The sequence below is a fragment of the Martes martes genome, assembly GCF_963455335.1.
Source record: "Martes martes genome assembly, chromosome: 6".
Classification (NCBI taxonomy): Eukaryota; Metazoa; Chordata; class Mammalia; order Carnivora; family Mustelidae; genus Martes; species Martes martes.
In genome coordinates, this window is record NC_137893.1 from 127,697,089 (window position 1) to 127,717,971 (window position 20,883).

The 20,883-nt window shown below is 42.0% G+C and overlaps 1 protein-coding gene across 2 annotated transcripts; it reads right to left on the reverse strand.

Moving 5' to 3' along the window:
• Positions 1–10,005: 10,005 nt before the first annotated feature.
• Positions 10,006–19,391, reverse strand: RPP40 (ribonuclease P/MRP subunit p40). 2 transcript variants are annotated; one of them, XM_080806634.1, is made up of 8 exons: positions 19,104–19,391; positions 17,153–17,297; positions 15,554–15,622; positions 14,652–14,747; positions 13,809–13,934; positions 11,924–12,122; positions 11,644–11,778; positions 10,006–10,226 (listed from the first exon to the last, which is right to left on the reverse strand). In XM_080806634.1, exons 1-8 carry the CDS (start codon positions 19,290–19,292, stop codon positions 10,028–10,030), a joined length of 1,158 nt encoding a protein of 385 aa, XP_080662760.1. In that variant the 5' UTR covers positions 19,293–19,391; the 3' UTR covers positions 10,006–10,027. The 2 variants fall into 2 exon arrangements, with proteins under 2 accessions (XP_080662760.1, XP_080662759.1); XM_080806633.1 differs by having other exon boundaries at positions 10,009–10,226; positions 11,644–11,732; positions 11,830–12,122.
• Positions 19,392–20,883: the final 1,492 nt, after the last annotated feature.

The following is a 20,883-nucleotide window of genomic DNA, read 5'->3' on the forward strand; positions in this document are numbered from 1 at the left end:
CCATCTTAGCACTGAGGCCCTGAGCCAGCAGGGCCCTTCCCCACTGTGTTAGTCTGATAGGGTCACAACAACAAACCACAGACTGGGTGGTTTAAACAACAGAAACTCATTCAGTCACAGTTCTGGAGACTGGAAGTCTAAGACCAAGATGTCAACAAGATTGGTTTCCTCTGGGGCCTCTCTTCTTGGCTTATAGATGCCACCTTCTCCCCGCCCTCACATGGTCTTCTCTCTGTGTCTGCCTGTGTCCTAATTTCCTTTTTAATAAAAACACCAGTTATATTGGCCAATATAATTTCACTTTACCTTATTTACATCTTTAAAAGTCTCATTTCTAAATATATTCACCTTCTGATATGGAGTGGGGGCGGGTATGGTTTAGGGCTTCAGCATATGAATTTCAGAAAACATAACTCAGCCCATAACAACCAGTCCCCCCCAGCAACCTCCTGATGACCCCAATAGTGACTTCCTTTTCATTGTCCTTATACCCCAGATGGCACACTTAACTTTAGGAAAACTCCCAAAGGTGACCCAATAGGATCTTGAGACCCCGAGTCCTGACCAGCCCAGAGTGCCTGGATAAAGGCCATGTACCGAGAACTTCCCTTCCAAACAAAGTTTCAAAAGTTGCCAATAATTCTAGTTCTGGAGATGGATGGTAGTGATGGTCACACAATAACGTGAGTGTACTCAATGCTGCGGAACTTTTAAACTCCAGTATGGTTAAGATGGCAAATTTCATCTTATGTATACTTTACCCAAAAAATCTTTTTAAGAAGTTAGAGATGATGAAAATTTAAGACCAGGCCCGCTAGGGGCGCCTGGGTGACCCATTCAGTTAAGCAGCTGACTCTTGATTTTGGCTCAGGTCATGATCTCAGGGTTGTGGGATCAAGTCCAATGTTGAGCTCTGAGCTCAGCCTAGAGTCTGCTTGAGATTCTTTCTCTCCTCCTACCCCTCCCCCTGTTCTCTCTCACTCTCTAAAATAAATAAAATCTTTAAAAAAGAGAGAGAGACCAGGCCCGCTAGCTTCACACAGCAGCACAAAATGAACCAAAGGCTCCAGGCTTTTGGCCCTGCGAGCTTCCCCTTCCACTCGATTGCAGTTGCTTTAAAAAAAATCGCCCAGTGCACCTGGCTGGCTCAGTAGATAGAGCTTGAAACTTAATCTCAGGATGGTGAGCTCAAGCTCTGTGTTGGTTGTAGAGCTTACTTCAACACAAAAGAACAACTTCACCCTTCCTTACAAACCTTTAAGTGTCCCGTGTTGCTTACTCCACAGCTCCCCAAATCTGCATTCAGCACCGGAGGTAGACTGGGAAGGAGGAAGGAGCATGACTTTGGAGTCCAGCAGTGCCTCAAAACTAGATCTGCTGAGAACCAGGCACGTGACCAGGACCAAGTTACTTCGGCTTCTCATCTGTAGAGATCACAATGTAATTGGGGTTTTGGGAATACTAAACAAGGTAATGAGCGTGCTGACAAGCTAACTCTCCTTGAAAACAGAGAATTTTAAATTAATAAATGGACTTGCCAATTATTGACTCATTTAACAGCCTGAACACCACCATTCAAAATATCAAAATTTATATGCAAACGGCTATATGTGTAATTTGAAATTCTAACTGGCAAACTTTGCTATTCATCTGAGAGGAAATGAAAGACACTTCTCAGATGAATAAAATGTTGCCACATAATGCCTGTTAGTTACTTTGTTGGTCCCCAGTGAACCACACCTTCTAAGATTCACATCCTAATAGAGTCTCCCACACTGAAGCAAGGTTTGGCCATGAGACTAACTTTGGTCAATGGACCATTAGCAAGTATATTAAAAATGGAACCTTGCTTAGCACTCTCACAATGAGGTTTGTCTTCTTGGAATGTTTTCTCAGAGAGCAGTCACCATGCTGTGAGAAATCCCAAGCAGTCACACAGAGGGGCCCATGGGAGGGAGGCCATTTTAGACCATCTACTCAACCCATCATCACGTAAAACAGGCCTTCTGGCCAGCTGGCAGTGTTGTGAGAAATAATGGATTATTTTAAGCCCTTAAGTCAGGGCTGATTTGTTACCCAAGAGTGGATGGCTGAAACAATTCCTTTTCTTCCTCCCAATCTCATTTTGGTAATCACACAGAAATAAGAGAATTTGTGAGAGAGAGCACGTCTTCATGTTTAAGATCTCCAGCTACGGAAGCAAGCTTAACTTGTAATTTGGGTTTAACTGCTTAATTTAGCCATGTAGCCTTGGGAAGATTATTTAATCTCTCTAATCTTATCTGCAAAATGTGGGTAACACCTGCTCCAAGTGTCTTTAGTGGGCATTTACCGATAGAATGTGTATAAAATGCTTAGCCTGCCTGAACACAGAGTACGTGCTCAGTAAATGTCAGTTACTATTATGAAATTGAATATACTGGCTGGTACTTTTATTCTGAGAACTTTAGAACGAACCCAAAATGAAACAGGGGCAAAGTTTACCAGTTGAGAAATAGAGAGCAGCTTTAGAAGTTCAGAAGGCATTATCTGCCCATAACTTTTTCCCTCAGGAACAAAGACACTGAGGCCTATTACAGCCCTATAAGAAACATCACAAATTCTGTCTGCTTACAGACCCAAGAGACTGCCCTACATTCTCAAGCCCTCCAAATCTTATCTGGGTCTCTTACCCAGAAAAGTATCAGGCAGCATGGCCTAAAAGCCAAGGGACTTACTAAGATTTACAGAATGCACTGCCTTGAAGCTGCCAATTGTTATCTGAAATAAGAGCCAGATGTGAGTTCTTCATAAAGGAAAGGCCTCCAACTTACCTCATTAGTTGAGGGAAACAAAGAAAGTCTGCAGGAATATACTTTTCAGTGTGTGCCTGTTTTTCCCTCAGAAAGAGCTCATGGATGCTAATAGAGTGATAGCCCAGATTTCTGGTCCCCAAATTTCTTTACATTTCTATCTTTCTCACTGAGAAAGCCTCTCACTGAGGCTTTCCCTGCTAATGGTGCTCCAGTGATTGTGGTGGATTTCGGCAGTGCCTTCACACTTGGTTGGCTGCTGCAACCTTCTACCCTGACCCTCCCCCATATGGGTATTAAAAGAGGAAGAAAAAAAAACAATCCTACCGCAAGCCCAATTGCCTTTTCCATAAGTCTTTCCTGTTCTAAAATAAGGACAGTCACTGGGGCGCCTGGGTGGCTCAGTGGGTTAAAGCCTCTGCCTTCGACTCAGGTCATGATCTCAGGGTCCTGGGATCGAGCCCCACATCGGGCTCTCTGCTCAGCAGGGAGCCTGCTTCCTCCTCTCTCTCTGCCTGCCTCTCTGCCTACTTGTGACCTCTGTCAAATAAATAAATAAATAAATCTTTAAAAAAAAAAAAATAAGGATAGTCACTCTATAAAGGCAATGCATGAACAGCTCGCCCATAAATGGGTCACCATTTACATAGCCTATATTTAAGAAAATGGCTTTTTCTATAAATTGATGCATTCTCCTTAGTTTTCCATTCATCATTAGAGGAAAATGGCTCCTACCAAGTTCTAACCAAAGAGAGCTGGTGTCCTGTTGAGCAATGTCTTCCCAAACTGGTAAGTTAGGGCCCAGGAGGTAGGGTTGGGGAGGTTGCTGAAAGAGAATAGCTCCAAGATCAGGAAGCTCCCAAGTAGCTTTTCTCCCCAAGGGACGAGTCCTAGCTGACCTGAAATTCCATCCTTTCCAGAATGTTCACTCAACTCCTTCATGTGATAATCTACTATGTTAGTTTGGGCCAAGAGCTATCAAGGTAGAGACAGCAGTCCTCCTGAATAGCTTTTCCCCCAAAGGAGAAGTCATGTCAAGTATTTGTTCTGTTCTCACAGCCCACATGAGTAACTATTGAGTATTAACTAGATGCTCAATAAACACTACAACAGACTAAAGTAATTCGTGAGGGAGTATCAGGGTTGGTTAGTTTTGTGTCAACTTGACTGGATCATTTCAGTTTCCAGACATTTGGCTAACCATTCTTTCTCGGTGTGTCTGGGAGAGTGTCTCTGAATGAAATTAGCGTTTGAATCAGTGGACTCATAAAGCAGATTGCACTCCTCAATGCGAGTGGTCCTTATCCAACCCCTTGAAGGTCCAAATAGAACATAACGGTGAGAAAGGGAGACTCCGTGCTCCCTCGGCCGGATTGGTGGGCTAAGACACCTGGTCTTCCCCTGCTGGACTGGGAACTGCTGGACACCATTGGCTCTCCTAGTCCTCAGGGGTTTGGGCTGGAGTGAACTACACCACCAGCTCTCGGGTTTCCGGCAGACATTGGGGGACTACCCAGCCTCTGTAACCGTGAGAGCCAATTCATCACAATACGTATTCATAATATATAAACATATTTTCATTTTATAAACATATGTTCTATTGGTTCCATGTCTCTGAAGAATCCAGGGAACTTTGTGGTGAAAATGGCACATAGCTTTAGAGGCAACATGCCAGAAGGAGGAAGAAAATGCCAACCTTGAGCAATAGAAAACAAGACAAATATTTCCTCAATTATAAAAGATGAAAATAATCATCTTTGACCTCTGGTCATTTCCTCAGAAATGGGTGGGTCACACTTGGTGTTCTGCCAAGTAACTTAATTTGATTTATTAAGATGAATACAGCAGTAACTTTGCATCCAAAGTGTAACCTCTTCCCCTAATCTGGATTCTGAAGAATATGCTTGCAGGGGTCCCTCAGGTCCTCAAGTCCCAGCAAATGACACTACAAGAATTTGAGCACAATCTTAGTTCCTTAAAAGGGATGCTTCTGGCATAGTTTGGTTGTGTTGTTTTTTTTTTTTTGATTGTTTTTTTGGTCAGTTGCTATGTTACCAGTTCCCTGCTCTAAACTTAACTGTGTTGGTAATTTGTAGATCTTTCTTTCCTTCTCTATCTCTTTTCTTTTTTCTAGAAACCTCTTGACACTTGCTCCTTAAAGATCTACAGAAATCTATTTTCCTGTGCATATAAATTCATCAACTCAGTCTTTTAAAAAATCCTTTTATATCAGATTTTTTATTTTTCCTCTTATATAGAAAATAGTTGAACATCATATTAACTGGCAGATGTAGTTTGAAAACACTAATCAACCCCAGATTGTTCCAAAGAATGAACAGCAGTAAATCTTATTCCCAACTTCAATTGACACCTCCTGAATTAGGTTCCTTATTACAATACTTCCTCTCAGTTGGCATGCATTCGTACAGATAATCAGAGGGACATACTGAAACAAAAACACTTCTGACTTCCTGCTTGGGTTGGTGGTTTACATCACGTTGAGGCAGAGAATGGAGCGGCTGGAAGCTTTTGGTGTTAACATTGTCAAGTTTGAAAGCAGCCTGGGAGGCTGTTCTAGGTCCACTGCTGTTCTACAGAGATTTAAGAATCAGCTCATCAATTTATATATACATATATACACACACAAAAATAACCTGCTGGGTTTTGGTTTGAGATTTTATTGGATCTATATTGAATCTGTATTTTGGGAATATGACGTCTTAACAATACTGAATCTCTTGACCCATGAACAAGCTATATATTATTATTTAGGTCTTCTTTATCACAGCAATATTTTGTAGGTTTCATTGTACAGGTTTTTCACATTTTTTTGTCAGATTTATTTCTAAGTACATTTTTTAAGCTATTGTAAGTGTGGATTTTTAATTTCGATTTCTAATTGTTGCTACCATATACAAACACGATTTTTGTATGTTGCTTTATATCTTGCAACTTTGACAAAGTCACTTTTTAGTTCTAATAGATAGCTTGTAGACTCCATCGTACATTTTTTTCCACTGTATATTTTCTACATGTCTGAAGATCATGTCATCTGTGAGTAACGACAATTTTTTCTTTCCAATCTGGATGTCCTTTCTTTCTTGCCCAATTGTGCAGTCTAGAATTTCCTATACAACATCGGATACAGACATCCCTACTTGTTCCTGATGTTAGGGGCAAAGTATGCCATCTTTTACAACTAAGTATGATGTTAACTCTAGGGTTTTTATAGATGCCCTTTATCAAATTGGGGAAGTTCCCTTTATTCCTAGTTTGCCTGAGTTTTTCTCAGCAACAGAGGGTCAGTTTTGTCAGATGATTTTTCTATATTGAGATGATTATGTGAATGCCAAATCAAGCCTGCATTCCCAGGATAAATCCCATGACCATGATACATTATCTTTTTATTATATCATAGGATTCAATTTACTAAACTTTTCCTTAGAATTGTTGTACCTGTATTTATGTGGAATATTGCCTTGTAGCTTTTCTTGTAATAGGTTTGTCTGGCTAGGGTACCAGGATAATTTTGGTCCCAGAGTTATGATGGCCTCACAGAATGAATTGGAAACTATTGCCACTTTGATTTTTTAGAAGTTTGTGTAGAATTGGTATTATCTCTCCTGAAGTTTTTGATTAAACTCACCACTAAAGCCACCTGGGCCTGGATTTTTGTTATAATTAGGTTTTAAAACTGCAATTGCAATTTTTTAAAATATTTTGAGATAGATTTTATTAGAGATAGAAAGCAAGAGAGAGAGAGAGCATGCATGCATGTGTGCATGCCCACACAAACAGGGGGAAGGGGCAGAAAGAGAGGGAGAAACAGACTCCCCGCTGAGCAGGGAGCTCAACGTAGGGCTCAATTGCCAGTACCCTGCAATCATGACCTGAGCCAAAAGGAGACAATCAGTTGAGTCACCCAGGTGCCCCTTCAATTTCTTTTGTAGGGCTGTTCAGGTTATCTTTTTAGTGAGCTCTGGTAATTTTTACCTTTCAAGGAATTTGTCGATTTCATCAATGATATTGCATTTATTGGTATACAGGTGCTCCTAATAGTCCTTTTATCTGTAGTGATGTTACTTCTCCCTCTCTCTCTCTCTATATATATATATAAATACATAAATATATAAATAATCATTCCTTGATCATTTGTCTTTTTTTCCCTCACCAATCTGGCTGGAGACTTAACAATTTTAATTGGTCTTTTTTTCCCCAAAGAACAAGCTTTTGGATTCACTGATTGTTCTCTTTGTTTTTGTCTTTTATTGTCTCTGATCTTTATTATTCCTCTTCAAGCTCTGCTTACCGTGTACTTAATTTGCTCTTCTTTTTCTAGTTTCTTAAACTGGAAACTCAGGTTACTGATTTGAGACCTTCCTTCCTAATATAGTTATTTAATACTATGAGTTTCCCTCTCAGTACTGCTTTAGTGGCAACCCATTTTTCTTATTCACTTCAAATTACTTTCTACTTTCTCTTTAGATTTCTTTTACTTGTTCCCAAATATTTAAGGACTGCCAAGGATTTCTCTGTTACTGATTTCTAACATAATTCCTCTGTGGTCAAAGAACACACTTGGTATGATGAATACCTTCAAATTTGAGATTTTTTAATGAGCCACAGTGTGGTCTATCATCATAAATATTCCACATGCACTCTCATGTTTTGCTGTGGTAGGGTGGAATATTCTATAAATACTAACCAGGTCAAACTGGCTGTTACCACTGTTCAAGCAGACTATATTTTTGTTCTGCCGAATTTCTCCCTCAGTTTTAGAAAGTAGATACTAAAATTTGTCCATTTTTTCCTTGCAGTGTGATCTGCTTTTGCTATCATTTAGGGCTGCTGTCAGGTACACTCATTAACTGACCCTTTATCAGTATGACATAAGCCCTAATCCCTGTTAGTATTTTTTGCTCTAAAATCTATTTTGTTATTAATATACCCATTCCAGCTTTCTTTTGACTAGTGGTAGCATGAGGTATCTTTTTCTATCCTTTTGCTTTTAACCTACTTGTATCTTTAAAGTACCTTTCTTGAAGGCAGTGTTCTTTTAAATCCAATCTGACAATAGCTGCCTTTTAGTTGGAGCATTTAGACTATTCATATTTAATAGGACCATTGATATGGTCATGTCATCTTGCTATTTTCCAGTCCTCTACTCTTTTACCTCTTTTCCTATCATTTTTCAAATTAATCAATTTTTATTACATTTTATCTCAGTTTCACAGCTATAATTTTTAGGTTATTTAGGTGGTTGTTTAGGGTTTATAGTATACATCTGTAACTTATCACAGTCTACATTTAAATGATAGTATCTCATTTCAGGTACAAGAACCTTACAAAAAGTACACTTACAGTGTATTTCTTCCCTTCTTTTAAGCTATTCTTGTCATCCATTTTGCTTTTACATATATTATAAAGTAAATACCGCTTTTCTGTAATTTGTTTAAGCGATTACCTTTAAAGAGGTTTAAATAATAATAAATCATAGATTTACCCATACTGTTACATGCTCTTCATCCCTTTATGTAGATCTAGATTTCAATCCGGTATCATTCTCCTTCTGCCTGAAGAACACCCTTTAATTTTTTTCATAATGTGTATCCGCTGGTGATAAAGTCTTTTGCAAGTCTGAAAACATTTTTATTTCTTCTTATTCTTTTCTCAGTGTACCTAGAGTCTGTTAGTTATGTTATGTTGGTCAATGCACTGAACTTTCAATTATGGTGTTCCTTATTCCTAGATTTCCACTTGGTACTTTTCTCAATCTGCTTGACTGTTTTTACAATCATGCTCTTTTATATCCCTTATTTCTTTACATTGATCTTAGCCAAAAGGCCGAGAAGTGGTTCTCCCTTATTTCTTTAAATATAAAACATACTTTATACTATGTCTGGTAAGTCTTAATAGCTTAACTCTTTATAGGCCTGCTTCTTCCGTCCATCGTTTCTGCTGGCTCTTGTCTATCTATTTATGTGTTTGTGATTTCTGATTGTGAACTTATATTCCTTGAAACTATTTCTGAGTTCCTCCAAAGACAGTACATTTTGCTTCTGTTAGTCACCTGGAGGGCAATTAAAAACCTGATATCACTTTAAATTTCTGGTGTGAGACTTTTCTTAGACTACCTAGATTCAAACAAGCCAGTTTCAGGGGTGCTTGTGGCAAAATACACATATACACTCACGGGATATGGAAATGTATTCTCTCAGGATAGGCGATCTTCCCTGCTATCTAGGGGGAGTGAGGGGAGGACAAGGGGATACTGGAGAGGGAGGAGGCAGGCAGATGTATTCATAGTTCACTCTTACAGTAAGTCTGTCTTTTTGGGTCTCAGCGTCATGAGATCGATTACCCCTCCCACCTTGGGCAGGCCCTAAGCTTTGTCTGCTATGCTACTGCCCCCTTCCCAACCCAGATGATGAAAAAGTTTAACTAGGTATTTGGCAAATGTCCTAAGGGTAAAAAGTAGCCCCAGTGTCCTAATTACCTCTTTGTACTTCCACTTCCATTTAAAATTTTTTGAGACTTATTATGTAGCTCACTGATTCATTTTAAAAAATGGCTCTTGATATGTATCCCAGAAGTTTTAGTTGTCCTCAGCTGGTCCTTATCAGCCATAGTGATGGGGGGAAAAACGTCTTTTAACTTGTTCTTTGTAGTATACAGTATCCAAAAACCCCTCTCTTGATCCAGAGGCAAGAGTGAGAACACATACTTAGGAACCAGCCGGCCCAAGGTCAGGTCTCAGACTCACAAGCACTGTGACCTTGGTAGCTCATTTATACTCTGTGCTGTTGATGCAAGAAATAAAGGAGGTAATATCAGTTCTTAAAGCAGGGCTGGCTCTGAGAAGTATGCTATAAGGACTTATTATTATTATGTGAACAAGTTGTAATCACACACCTGAGTAACAGCACACATCTTATCCAATGGTCCAAGAGCATCTGTTCCCTGGCTATCCTAGTCCAATCTACCATGCAGTAACCCCACACCTCTGTACTTACACCAACAATGACCAGGAGTAATCAACTATGGGCTACTCACTGGATGTCAGTCCCAACTACACTCACAGGATGGGCCCTAAGTCAAGAGCAGAATGCTAATGAATGCTGATCTAAGAATTGCCATCATCATACAAACCTGAGTGAACACACAGTCCTTTACCATTAACAAAATCTGAAAGAAAGCACGAACACAAACAAACATGATTTTAAGTTTTGTATTTTTCACGGTGGACAGTCATCATTCGCCCCAACAGCCATCTGAAGCCAATAGTCCTGATTGTTAAAAATCACAAAGTTGTATAAATGTTCTCCTCCTTTTCGGAAACCATGTTCATTTTCTCTCCACGAAACAGGACTGTCTGCAAAGCCTTGTACTGACAATGTAACCCAAGGAGCTAACTTGGGCTCATCAAAGTAGTGACTGAAAAAGAAAGATAACTCTTAACAAACAGGGAGGGCTAGGAATGTTCACATTTTTTTTTTTACTTATTCAGGATAAGTGATATTTCTGATGTTTCAATGAAGCTTAGACCTTAGCTTTTATTTAGAAGAATTAAGAGATGCAAACTACATTCCTGATCCTATGTGGTATATTCAGTAAATGTTAACCAATTACAGAATGCACAAAACCAACTTCAGCAGTTCCAATGCTCACTGTGAACACCACGTAAGATTCAAAGAGAAAAAAAAAAACAAAACAAAACCACAAAGTGTATAGGAATAGTTTCCCGCCATTTAATAGGGCTCTTCAGTTTCTGTTAACTTAAACAATGCAGAATAATTTATTGGATTTAAAAAAAAAATCTGACTTTATTATTAGGGAAAATAAAAGTACTGAACTAATAAATGAAAAAGGGTATTGGGCTTAAGAAAGAAAACCCTCAAGATTTTAAAAAGGGAAGACTGATGGGTGCCTGGGTGGCTCAGTTGGTTAAGCATCCAACTCTTTCTTTTTTTTTTTAAGATTTTATTTATTTATTTGACAGACAGAGATCACAAGCAGGCAGAGAGGCAGGCAGAGAGAGAGAGGAGGAAGCAGGCTCCTGCTGAGCAGAGAGCCTGATGTGGGGCTCCATCCCAGGACCCTGAGACCATGACCTGAACTGAAGGCAGAGGCTTTAACCCACTGAGCCACCCAGGCACCCCTAAGCATCCAACTCTTGATCTCAGCTCAGGTCTTGATCCGAGGGTCATGAGTTCAAGCCTAGCATTGGACTTATTTAAAAAAAAAAAAAAAAATGAAGACTGAGAAGGCATTATGTTTGCTTCATGGTCTTTTCAACATGGGATCTGAGGTTCCTGACGTTAGATAAAATGCAGCATTTATAGAGTACCCTCTCAAATGAAAAACCCCATACTGCCTTGTCCAATCCCTGGCACATTAATGAAGTCCAGCACTTCACAGGATGTTAGTGCGGGAAGAGATCTTGGACACGATCTGGATTCAAAAATGGTCAACTGTTTTCAAAATAAAACATCTGCAGAACTCTAACATTTAAAACAGATCATAATGTGTTCCATAGAGTACTGCTGTTTTCTTAAGTGATGTTAGAACTTCCGGAACACGACAAGGAAAATGAATAGTCTGTTTTTCAAGCAGCTGAGTTAAACTCTGTTCTCTGTCTTTTCATAAGGACAAGTACTTGGCAGCAGCATTTTCCTATCACCAAGAATAATTACATCATTTAAGATGATAATGTGACCACACTGTGAGCCCAAGCAAGGAAAAAGGGGGGTACGTGTGTGAGAGAACACTGCGATTTAGAACAGTAGCACTGCCCCTAAAATGTCATGTGGGCACAGACAACCAAGATATAAGAGGCAATAAGCATTCTCACCGCAACTGTTCCAAAAGGAGACAGATCTTCTCTGGAAGTATGAAACCCGTGATTGTACACAAATAAGCTTTGGCCACCACTGTGCTTGGCTGAGGACAGCAATAGGTGGATATGAAGTTATTAGGCTCGTTATTTCTGTCACACACACACACACACACACAAAGAAAAAAAAGAAAATACATTTACTTCTGCTGCATGATTCGTTTTCAAAGTATAAGCCGCTGTGAAGAACAAGAAACCAGCCAGAGCCCGAGCCCGCCACCCAGGAGCTGCTACGCACAGTTCTGTGTCACTGAAGACGGCACCCAGCCAGTCCAGAAGCTCGGGAGCGCTGCAGGCCGCCTCTGGCTCCCCCTGGAGTGCGCTGCTCCGAAGGACCGGGCACTGCAGCTCTGTCACTGTGCTCAGGGCTATTTTTGGCTGATGCTCCTGAATTTGGTAATTGGAAAAGTGTGACATCACCGTTGATTCTTCTGCACCTTAAAACACACCATACAAGGTCATCTGCATCATCTGTTCATCTGTCATCTGTTCAGTGAATCCCTGAAACCGCCCCATTCCCCCCTGAGAGTTCCAGGGAGCAGGTGAGATTAAGTAACACAGAAGGGAGTTGCACAAAGCTGTAGTCAAATTAAAATAATTTAAGTTGCTTTGGGCTCCTTGTGCCAAAGTCTGTAAACATTCATTTCCTTTCCCTTTTCCTGGAAAAGCATAATCCTTTCAGATTCAACCCCATATTAGTTTCAGCATTTGCTCTAATAAGAAAATTCTGACTTACTGAATAAAAAAAGCGCTACTTGTGGCTAAATAAAATTAGTGAACTCTATAGACAGAGGAGTTTATTTGCATAATCTCTGTAAAGGAAACACATGAGGAACTGAAAGAATCTCATTTAAGCTTATCTTTGAAAACCCAGTAAAATCCAACTTATCTTCAAGGATTTTCCAACAGCCTTGGAAGACAGAAATAGTGGCCCCTTGGGAGCAAAAGGCAGGCTTGCTTCGTGTCCAGTGTAATAGAAATAATCTGCTCTCCCCACCCTCCACCCCAGAGCGAGGCCAGCAGGCTTACTGGCCAGGATAAAAGACTGGAGTTCCTGCAGCTCGAGATTCCTCTCCTGTAATGCAGCCCACAGCATGTGTGGTATCCCCTGGCCCACTGTGTCACCCGGTGGGTAGTGGGACTTGGTGCGCTGGTGTGAGTGGAGACTCTGGCCAGGGCCACTACTGTGAGTAATTAAATCCCAAGTCTTGTGCCTTCTGCCAGCACCCATGAGACCTTGCAGGCTAACTACTTAGCTTACAAGTGAGGAAAATCTCAGACTTTCCCCAGTTTTTGACAAGCCCTTAGAATAATTAGGTGCTTTAGGAACACAGAGCTCTCCAGAACTGAAAGCACACATGGTCCTCAATGAAGACTTTGTGCAACTGAAATGTCCATCAGTCTGTCCTGTATCTCTACCCTGAGGAGGAGACGCCCTGAAGCATTACAGACTGAGGACTCAATGTGAGCGGCCTGGAGCACCCAGTGACCAGAAACGTCCCAGGAAGAGCGGATGGACAGGCATATTTCCCAAACTGACCTACGTGCCTCCCTGTCCTCCAAAACCGAGTACGACACCATCACAATTATGATGCTCTAACTCTTTACAATCTTCTGATGGACCAAAGCTACACTCTAAAAGGAGCAAGGCACATGGCAGTTGTCAGTACGTCACCACATCTGGTGACCAAACACCCCACTAAATTTCACATTCGAATCAATTCCAAGTGACAACAAATTTCATTTGACATTTAATGGTATGCCTGACTTGGACCCTAAAATAATCAACAGTTTGTGTTTATAATTTGTGCTATTTTAAAACATACCACTAAGGCTGTTTGAGGTAAGGTGCAGGAAGGGAGGGGAGAAACAGTAAAAAAAGTCGGCTGCATCAACACATAACCCAGGGAGATGGAGGAAGACGGCTGCCTGCCCAGATCATCCTGAGCTATGACTCCCGGGGATGCCGGGGGGGCCAGAAGCAGCTTCCCGAATAATATTTACGCACATATGTACCCAATATCCTAGACCACAGGGATGAATCACAATTCAATTCTCCATTATTCCCCTTTAATTAACAATTAGATTTCCAAATCACTGTTCTGTTCCGTATTTTTCCATACCTGTATGATGCCAAGCCAAAAGAAAATCAAATTTCAATGGCTTCTTTTCTCTGAAGGACCAAGATATTCTTTCATACTTCTTAGAATTCAGGTTAAAGGATAAATCCATCAAATCAATGGAAACAACTTAAAAAATGGAAAGAGGAATAAACAGTTCATTCGTATATGCACAGCCTACACTGTGGAAAAAGTGCTGCAATCAAAAGCATCCGAATTTTTGGAAACTTCACGAATAGCAAAAATTATTTTGTTCTTGCAGCCCTTTGGTTTACCAAATCAAAACACTGCCTCTCATGGGCATTTCTAGCATTGACAGTCACAATAGCTGTTTTAAGTTCATACTTTTCTGAGGTCAAAGCCCAAGGGCAGAGGTCCCTGGGAGGTCAACCTTAATCTACCTATGGTTGTGACAGCTTCAGTCACTCATGTTCAAGCTGGACACCATCAGCAGAACCGTATCTCTTCACTCACGGGCTTATCTCTACTAGTAATCATAAAAACTTGACAAAAGTAAATTCTTTATTAAGAATAAGCTGTAGACTCTTATCTTGGGTTCATTACTTTGATTTTTAACCCCCAAAATATATGAATTTAATGGACCATTCCAATTCTGTGATCCTTATTAGAGGATTAGGGCTGCCACAGCCAAAGAGAAACAGAAGAGCGATCTTATTCCTTCTGAAGCTCAACCGACAGCCCCACCGGGCAGAAGTTCTAAAGACAAGAAAAGGCCATATTCCTTCTGAACAAAGAGAAGAGCGGAAATTCAAACATTTAAACTTAAAAAAATTGCTACAGGAAGATTACTGACTTGTTGGAAACTGATAGGAGCACAATACTTACTAAATTTCATGACTTTTCTGCCAGAATACTTAGATGGACGACCTTGAAGACCAGTTTCTTCATAAGTATCTTTATCCAGTGATAAAATTAATTTCCCTGTAAATCAAATAATCCTCATAAAAGAGATAATAAAATATGACATGTTCTCTTACTAAAAGAAAGCACAGCCAATTGAGCAGTTAAATATGAGGATAATAAACTGCACACAAGAATCGTCTTTACGATACAAGGAGATTACTTATACACACATCCTATTTATGTACAAGAATATTTTTAACATATTATACATACAAGGATATTATTTATGACAGTGAAAACAGAAATTATCTAAATTTTTATTAAAGAACAAATAGTTAACCAAACCATGGTATACCTCTTCACTAGAATAGCTTCAAAATATTAAAAAAAGTCAGTCAGAACTATTTGCCCTGATATGGAAAGATGTCTGTGACATATTAAGAAAACAGAAAATTGAGAAACGATGTAGTACAATGTGATTTATGTTTAAAAAAAAAACACCAAAACCCAGAGGCACCTGGGTGGCTCAGTAGGTTAAGCCTCTGCCTTCAGCTCAGGTCATGATCTCAGGATCCTGGGATCGAGCCGGGCATCAGGCTCTCTGCTCAGCAGGGAGCCTGCTTCCCCCCACTCCCTGCCTGCCTCTCTGCCTACTTGTGATCTCTCTCTGTCAAATAAATAAAATCTTTGGAAAAAAAAAAAAAAAAAACAAGCTTTATGTGTGTTTATAAATTTATAGAAAATGTCAAGAAAAATAAAAACCAACCTGTTAAAAACAGTTCATTCTAAGAAGGGGTGTGAGTGAATCATCTGGAGATTTGACTTTTTAAATTTTTTTTTAACAGTATTTCTTTTAAAATTAAAGAAAAAATGAGTGTTGTTACCGTTTGGCAGGAGGGCAACAGTATTATCTTCATCGATATTTGTATTGTATGTTAGTGCATAGAACGAACCTGTAAGAGAAAGCCCAGATAAGAAATTAAGAAAGAAAGAAACAAACAAAAAAAAATCACACCTGCAAAAAGTTAGTGGATTCTCTTCACACGATAACGTATCTTCCAGGTGAGTAAGGGTCAATATCCACCATGCTCCAGCTCACTCAATAAACCTAAAACCGGGGGTGCCTGGTGGCTCAGATGGTTAAGCGTCTGCCTTTGGCTGAGGTCGTGATCCCAGGGTCCTGGAATCAAGCTCCATGTCGGGCTCTCTGCTCAGTGGGGAGTTTGCTTCTCCCTCTCCCCGCATGTGTTCTCTTTCTGTCTCAAATGAATAAATGAATAAATAACATATAAACAAATAAATAACATCTATAAATAAATAACCCTAAAACCTGACAGGGCTGAGCTGGAGGACCCAGAGGCCACCCTCCAGCTAGTTCATGCCGCCACCCAGGGCCTATTTGTGCCAGGTGACTACCATCAAGCAGGAAATGGACTCAGGGTGTAGTGTGTGTCTCTGGGGGTGCTAGCAGAGAGGCACAAAGTAGAATACTAGGTGAGTGCACGCGCCTGAGAGGAAGAGTTCCAGGTAAAGATTCAAAATGTGCCATGACCTCGTGTGAGGTTAGGAAAGCCTCTCAGTCTCTGTGAATCTCAGCTTTCCTCACCTGTAAAATGGGGAATCACAGGCCCAACTCACAGAGCTGTTGCAAGAGTTCAACTGCTTAAGATATGTAAAACGGTCCCTAACAGCCAGAGGCCGCATTATTAACAAAGTAGCACCCAACTTCAAGACAGATGAAAGGAATGAAGTTGACAGGACCAAAGACAACATGGCCAGCTGCGCCCGAAAGAGGGAGACTGCAAGTAACTGGATTGTTCACAGCTCCCTGTAGACGACGAACATGGGACCTACAGCAAAAGAAGGGGCGTGCTTACTTTTAAGTTTAGTGACTTATGTAGGGAGGGGGGAAATCCCTAAAGACAGTCTGAAATACAGTTTCAAACAAGTGCTCCCTAGGAAACAAGGAGAACAAAGCAACCAACCCAGCAGATACAAATGGAAATGGGGTGAGCAGAGAGCGTCAGAGCCACAAATGAAGCAGAAGACACGGCACCATAATGAGGACACCGCCTGGTGACCAGCTGCTACGAGAGCATCGGGAGATGAACCTTTCCAGACGGCTGAGTGGGGACTGCTGGGAACACAGCGGTTTTGTGGCCACGCACCCGACAGCCGTGTATGCAAACACACAGCTCCCAAGGCTCTCTCCTCTCCCTGAATCCTTGTTTTAAGATGAGGGATACCTTTATGTTACAACCTCCCTGAGCCACACTCATGGACAAGTGTCATCAGAAAGCACCACCTAAAGAGAGCACAAGAGAAAGTAGGGGGAGGATGCTGAGGGAGGGGGAATGATGTCGACATTTAACCACACAGACTATCTCTATGGAGCCCTACTTGGAGCCCTAGGATCGTGATGCGATCTGACTATACTTCCTCACCTTACCACATTCATATAGACACGACAAGGTTTTTCTTACCTTTCTTCACAAAGGAGTGGATGAACTCGTGTGTAATTAACTCATGAAGAGGTAAGTTCTTCACAAAGTAATAAGGTCCAGTTTCCATGACTAGGTTTTTCAATTCTTTTGACAGTATCCCACATTCAGGAATCAGAAATGAAACCTATTGGAATGTGTAACATAAACCAGTCTTATTTTCATGTAGATCAGCCTCCAGCTTTTAAGGATGCTATAACATATGAAGGCTGTGAAGTTTTCCCCCACAGGTTTCTATAAAACTTTTTTTTTAAAAGATTTTATTATTTATTTATTTGACACACAGAGATCACAAGCAGGCAGAGAGGCAGGCAAAGAGAGAGAGAAACAGAAGCAGACTCCCTGCTGAGCAGAGAGCCCAATAGGGGGCTCAATCCCAGGACCCTGAGATCATGACCTGAGCCAAAGGCAGAGGCTTTAACCCACTGAGCCACGCAGGCGCCCCTCTATAAGACTTTTAAGTCACTTTTAAGTCACTTAAGTCTCAGGAAAAGAGAAACTTGACAATCTACGTTTTTCATTTCTGTATTCAAACATTATAGAAAAGCTAAAGAAGCAAAAAAAAAATTTAATGGAAAGCTCTTGCTTGCATTTCACCTTTAGAAAATAAACCATATGTTTTATATCCTGTCCACTGCTCTAAAATTGATTTTTAGGGAAATATGGTACAATGGAATATCCTTAGATTTGTTTAACCTGGTACCAGGCTCAAATCAAAGGGACTGTCCCTTAGGGCATTAGGAAATTAGGGAAATCAAGAGGCTCCTCAGACGCAGAAGTGGTCGGGGCTGTTTCTATTTTCTAGACAGAAAAATTCTACAGATCAGCCTGGGCAAGGTAAGATACACACCCCGATGGCTGCCTGGGATGAGCTTTCCATCTAAAGCAAAGATGTTAAACCTGAACGGTTTCCAGTGTTACCCACGTGCTCCCCCGAAAAAGCACTCTCCCGAAGCTCACACCCCAGTCTATTCCTGAGGGACCCGCGTCACCACCTGTGTCTCTGAGAAACTGCCACGCCAGTCAGGCCTGGGTGGAGGGAGATGAAGCTGATGAATCTCAAGTGTAAGAGGCTTAAACCATTTCCAGGTTGAGTTTTTGGAGACCTCGCCACTTCAGTGGGTCGGTGAAACCGAGCCAGAGGGCACTTGACTGGCATCTGGTTATTCTCTTCTCTTGCGAGATGCTAGATAATTAGCCTCACTGACGCCTCAGCTTACACCAAGCGCCCCCACGAGGATGACATTCTCACGAAGCACCAGCGGACGTCAGCTCCCGGTAAAGCTCTTAAGTTGCGCCTGCAAGCAGGGCCACCACCGCGCATTTCTACGCAAAGCTGGCGAACTGGCGCGCTTTGGCCGGAAACCACAGAAGACAGCAGGCGAAGTGGAAACTTTCCCAGCCCTAAACCTAGCTCCCCTGAATAGTTTAGAAAAGCACGTGCTTCCTGGGTCTCTACTGGCAAGACGCTCCCACGAGGAGAGAGAAAGAATCAAGACGTGGAGAGGGGCGCCGAGTCCGGCTCCGATTTTCCGCCGACCAGCGGGTCCACGTCGCACCCATCACTCGCTAACTCCCCAGGTTCGGCCCCCACTCTCACTTCCCACCCGGAAAAGCGCTCCACCAGCAGCAGGATCAAAGTAACAGCAGCGGTTTGGTATCCGCCGGAGGCACGCCGCCCAGCCCCTCCCCACAGAGGAGAGGACCCTGCCCCCCGCCCCCGGCGCATCCTGGGAGTTGTAGTCCTGCAGATCCGCAAGAGACCAGCTCGGAGCAGTGAAGAGATTACAATTCCCAACAAGCCTGGCGAGGAGCCCCGCCCCACTGCGCGGGGAGGGCGGGCCCGCGGCTCAGCCGAACAGGACCTTCCCCAAACCTCTCCAGCTCCCGGGGATGAAGCGATGCGTGAGAGGCCCACAGAGGCCGAACTCACCTTATAGTTATGATAGTGAGTCTCCACAAGATGCCGGTGGCGCGACTTGTCATGGCCGAAGTTGGATTTCTCGCAGACTAGCAAGTGCCGGGGGACCTCTCGCAGCCTGCGCAGAGTGGCCATGCTCTCTCGCTGGCTCCGGCCCTGGGCGAGCTCGGCGCGCCCCGCCCGGCCCCGCCCCGCGAGCATGCGCAGTGAGGCCGCGCCGAGCAGGTTGAGGTAGCCCGGGCTCCTGTTCCGGCCAGAGGTGAGGCGAGCCTTTGGTTTAGAAGCCTTAGCAGAAGCCTGCCATCGGTACCTGAAACCGCAAATTCATTAACTGAAATGGAAATACCTGGCACCTGGAAACCTGGAACTTGCCTTTTCAAACCCATCTTTCTCGCCTTGCCCTCCCTGGCTGCTGTCTCTTGCCGTAAATCCTTCTGGTCCTTCCCAAAAGATTAAGGAACTCTGTGCAGGAAGAGAATACACAGTTTCTGTTGTCTGCCCTACAAGGACTAAGGCTCCTTCGGAACCACTTTAAGATCCCTTCTTAAAAGTCCCATCCGAACGGTTACTGGGGGTTGCAGTGAAAATTCATTTTTCCATAATTTTTCTGATCAGGGACTGCGTTAGTGCGTGCATCTCAAACTGGAGTATGCACAGACCCAGATCTGTGCAGCATGGATGCAAAACAGCAGTCTGTGGCACAACTTTCTGGAACACCAATTTTACTATAAGATTTGGAATAACTAAAGTTAAGTAATTTATAAGGTAAGCATTTAAGAATTTTAAACTGAGACAAGTTTGGGAAGTCTTCTGCCAGGTAATGTCAGTCACCTGTGCCTGAAATGTCAGCCTGTCTCTGAGAAAACTAAGAAGAACATATTTCCCATTATTTTAAGTGGGAAAAATTATAAGAAATAGGTCAATTGAAAATTTCTGCCAATTTTCTAAATCACAATATGGCATCTAGATATGTTACAGCTGTCATATTAGGATATAAAATGCTTAAAACATTACTCCTTGGTAACCTCACCTTTAAGTAGCAGTGGCCTCTCTTAGATGATCATCAGATGTGTACACCTTTGCTGATACTCCAAATTTTGGAAAGTGGTGTGATTTTATGGCCTACTGATTGCATTTGGAACCAATGTGAAGGTTTTCTTGCAAGCCATTTAGTTTAAAGTGTTTATTAAGGGGGCACCTGGGCGGCTCAGTCAGTTAAGCGTCTGCCTTCAGCTCAGGATCGAGTCCCGGATCGGGCTCCCTGCTTAGTGGGGAGTCTGCTTCTGCCTCTGCCCTTCACCCTGCTTGTTCTCTCTCTGGCTCTCTGTCAGATACAAATAAAATCTTCTAAAAAATGTTTTATTAAATAGTTCTGAAAACTCAATATAAATTATGTCAGCTGAAAATACACAGGTGAACAGCCACTATGCAGTTTGGGCATTCCTAACTCAAGTGTTCTTCAAGGGAGAACAGTACTTGAGGATATGTTCTGGGGTTGGGTGTGCCTGTATTATGAAACAGAAGGCAAAAATCTCGTTTATTTTAAAGACTAAAGCTGTAGCTTCAAGTAAATTTGGGACTTAAGACCTTTCAGCCTACCCCCACGGTGTTGTGGAGCGCTGTCTGTAATGATTCATTCATTTCTCCTTGCCTGCTGGGTCATTTCTACCAGTGTACACATATGCCTTAATGTTGTGCATTAAGCAGAACACCTCTTTTGTCCCTGAATTCCTCTTCAGTCTCATCATTGTGTTTCTCTACTCTATTAGAGCCTCCTCTCTGCACATAGTCT

What these genes read in the sequence shown, in the direction of transcription:
- RPP40 (XM_080806633.1), bottom strand. Translation starts at nt 19,292, where the DNA reads ATGCTCGCGGGGCGGGGCCGGGCGGGGCGCGCCGAGCTCGCCCAGGGC. An exon ending in CAGAAAAGTCATGAAATTTA is followed by an intron (nt 13,935 to 14,651) that starts GTAAGTATTGTG and finishes CCATTTTTTAAG; the next exon opens with TTGTTTCCATTGATTTGATG. An exon ending in AAACGAATCATGCAGCAGAA is followed by an intron (nt 11,733 to 11,829) that starts GTAAATGTATTT and finishes TGCTGTCCTCAG; the next exon opens with CCAAGCACAGTGGTGGCCAA.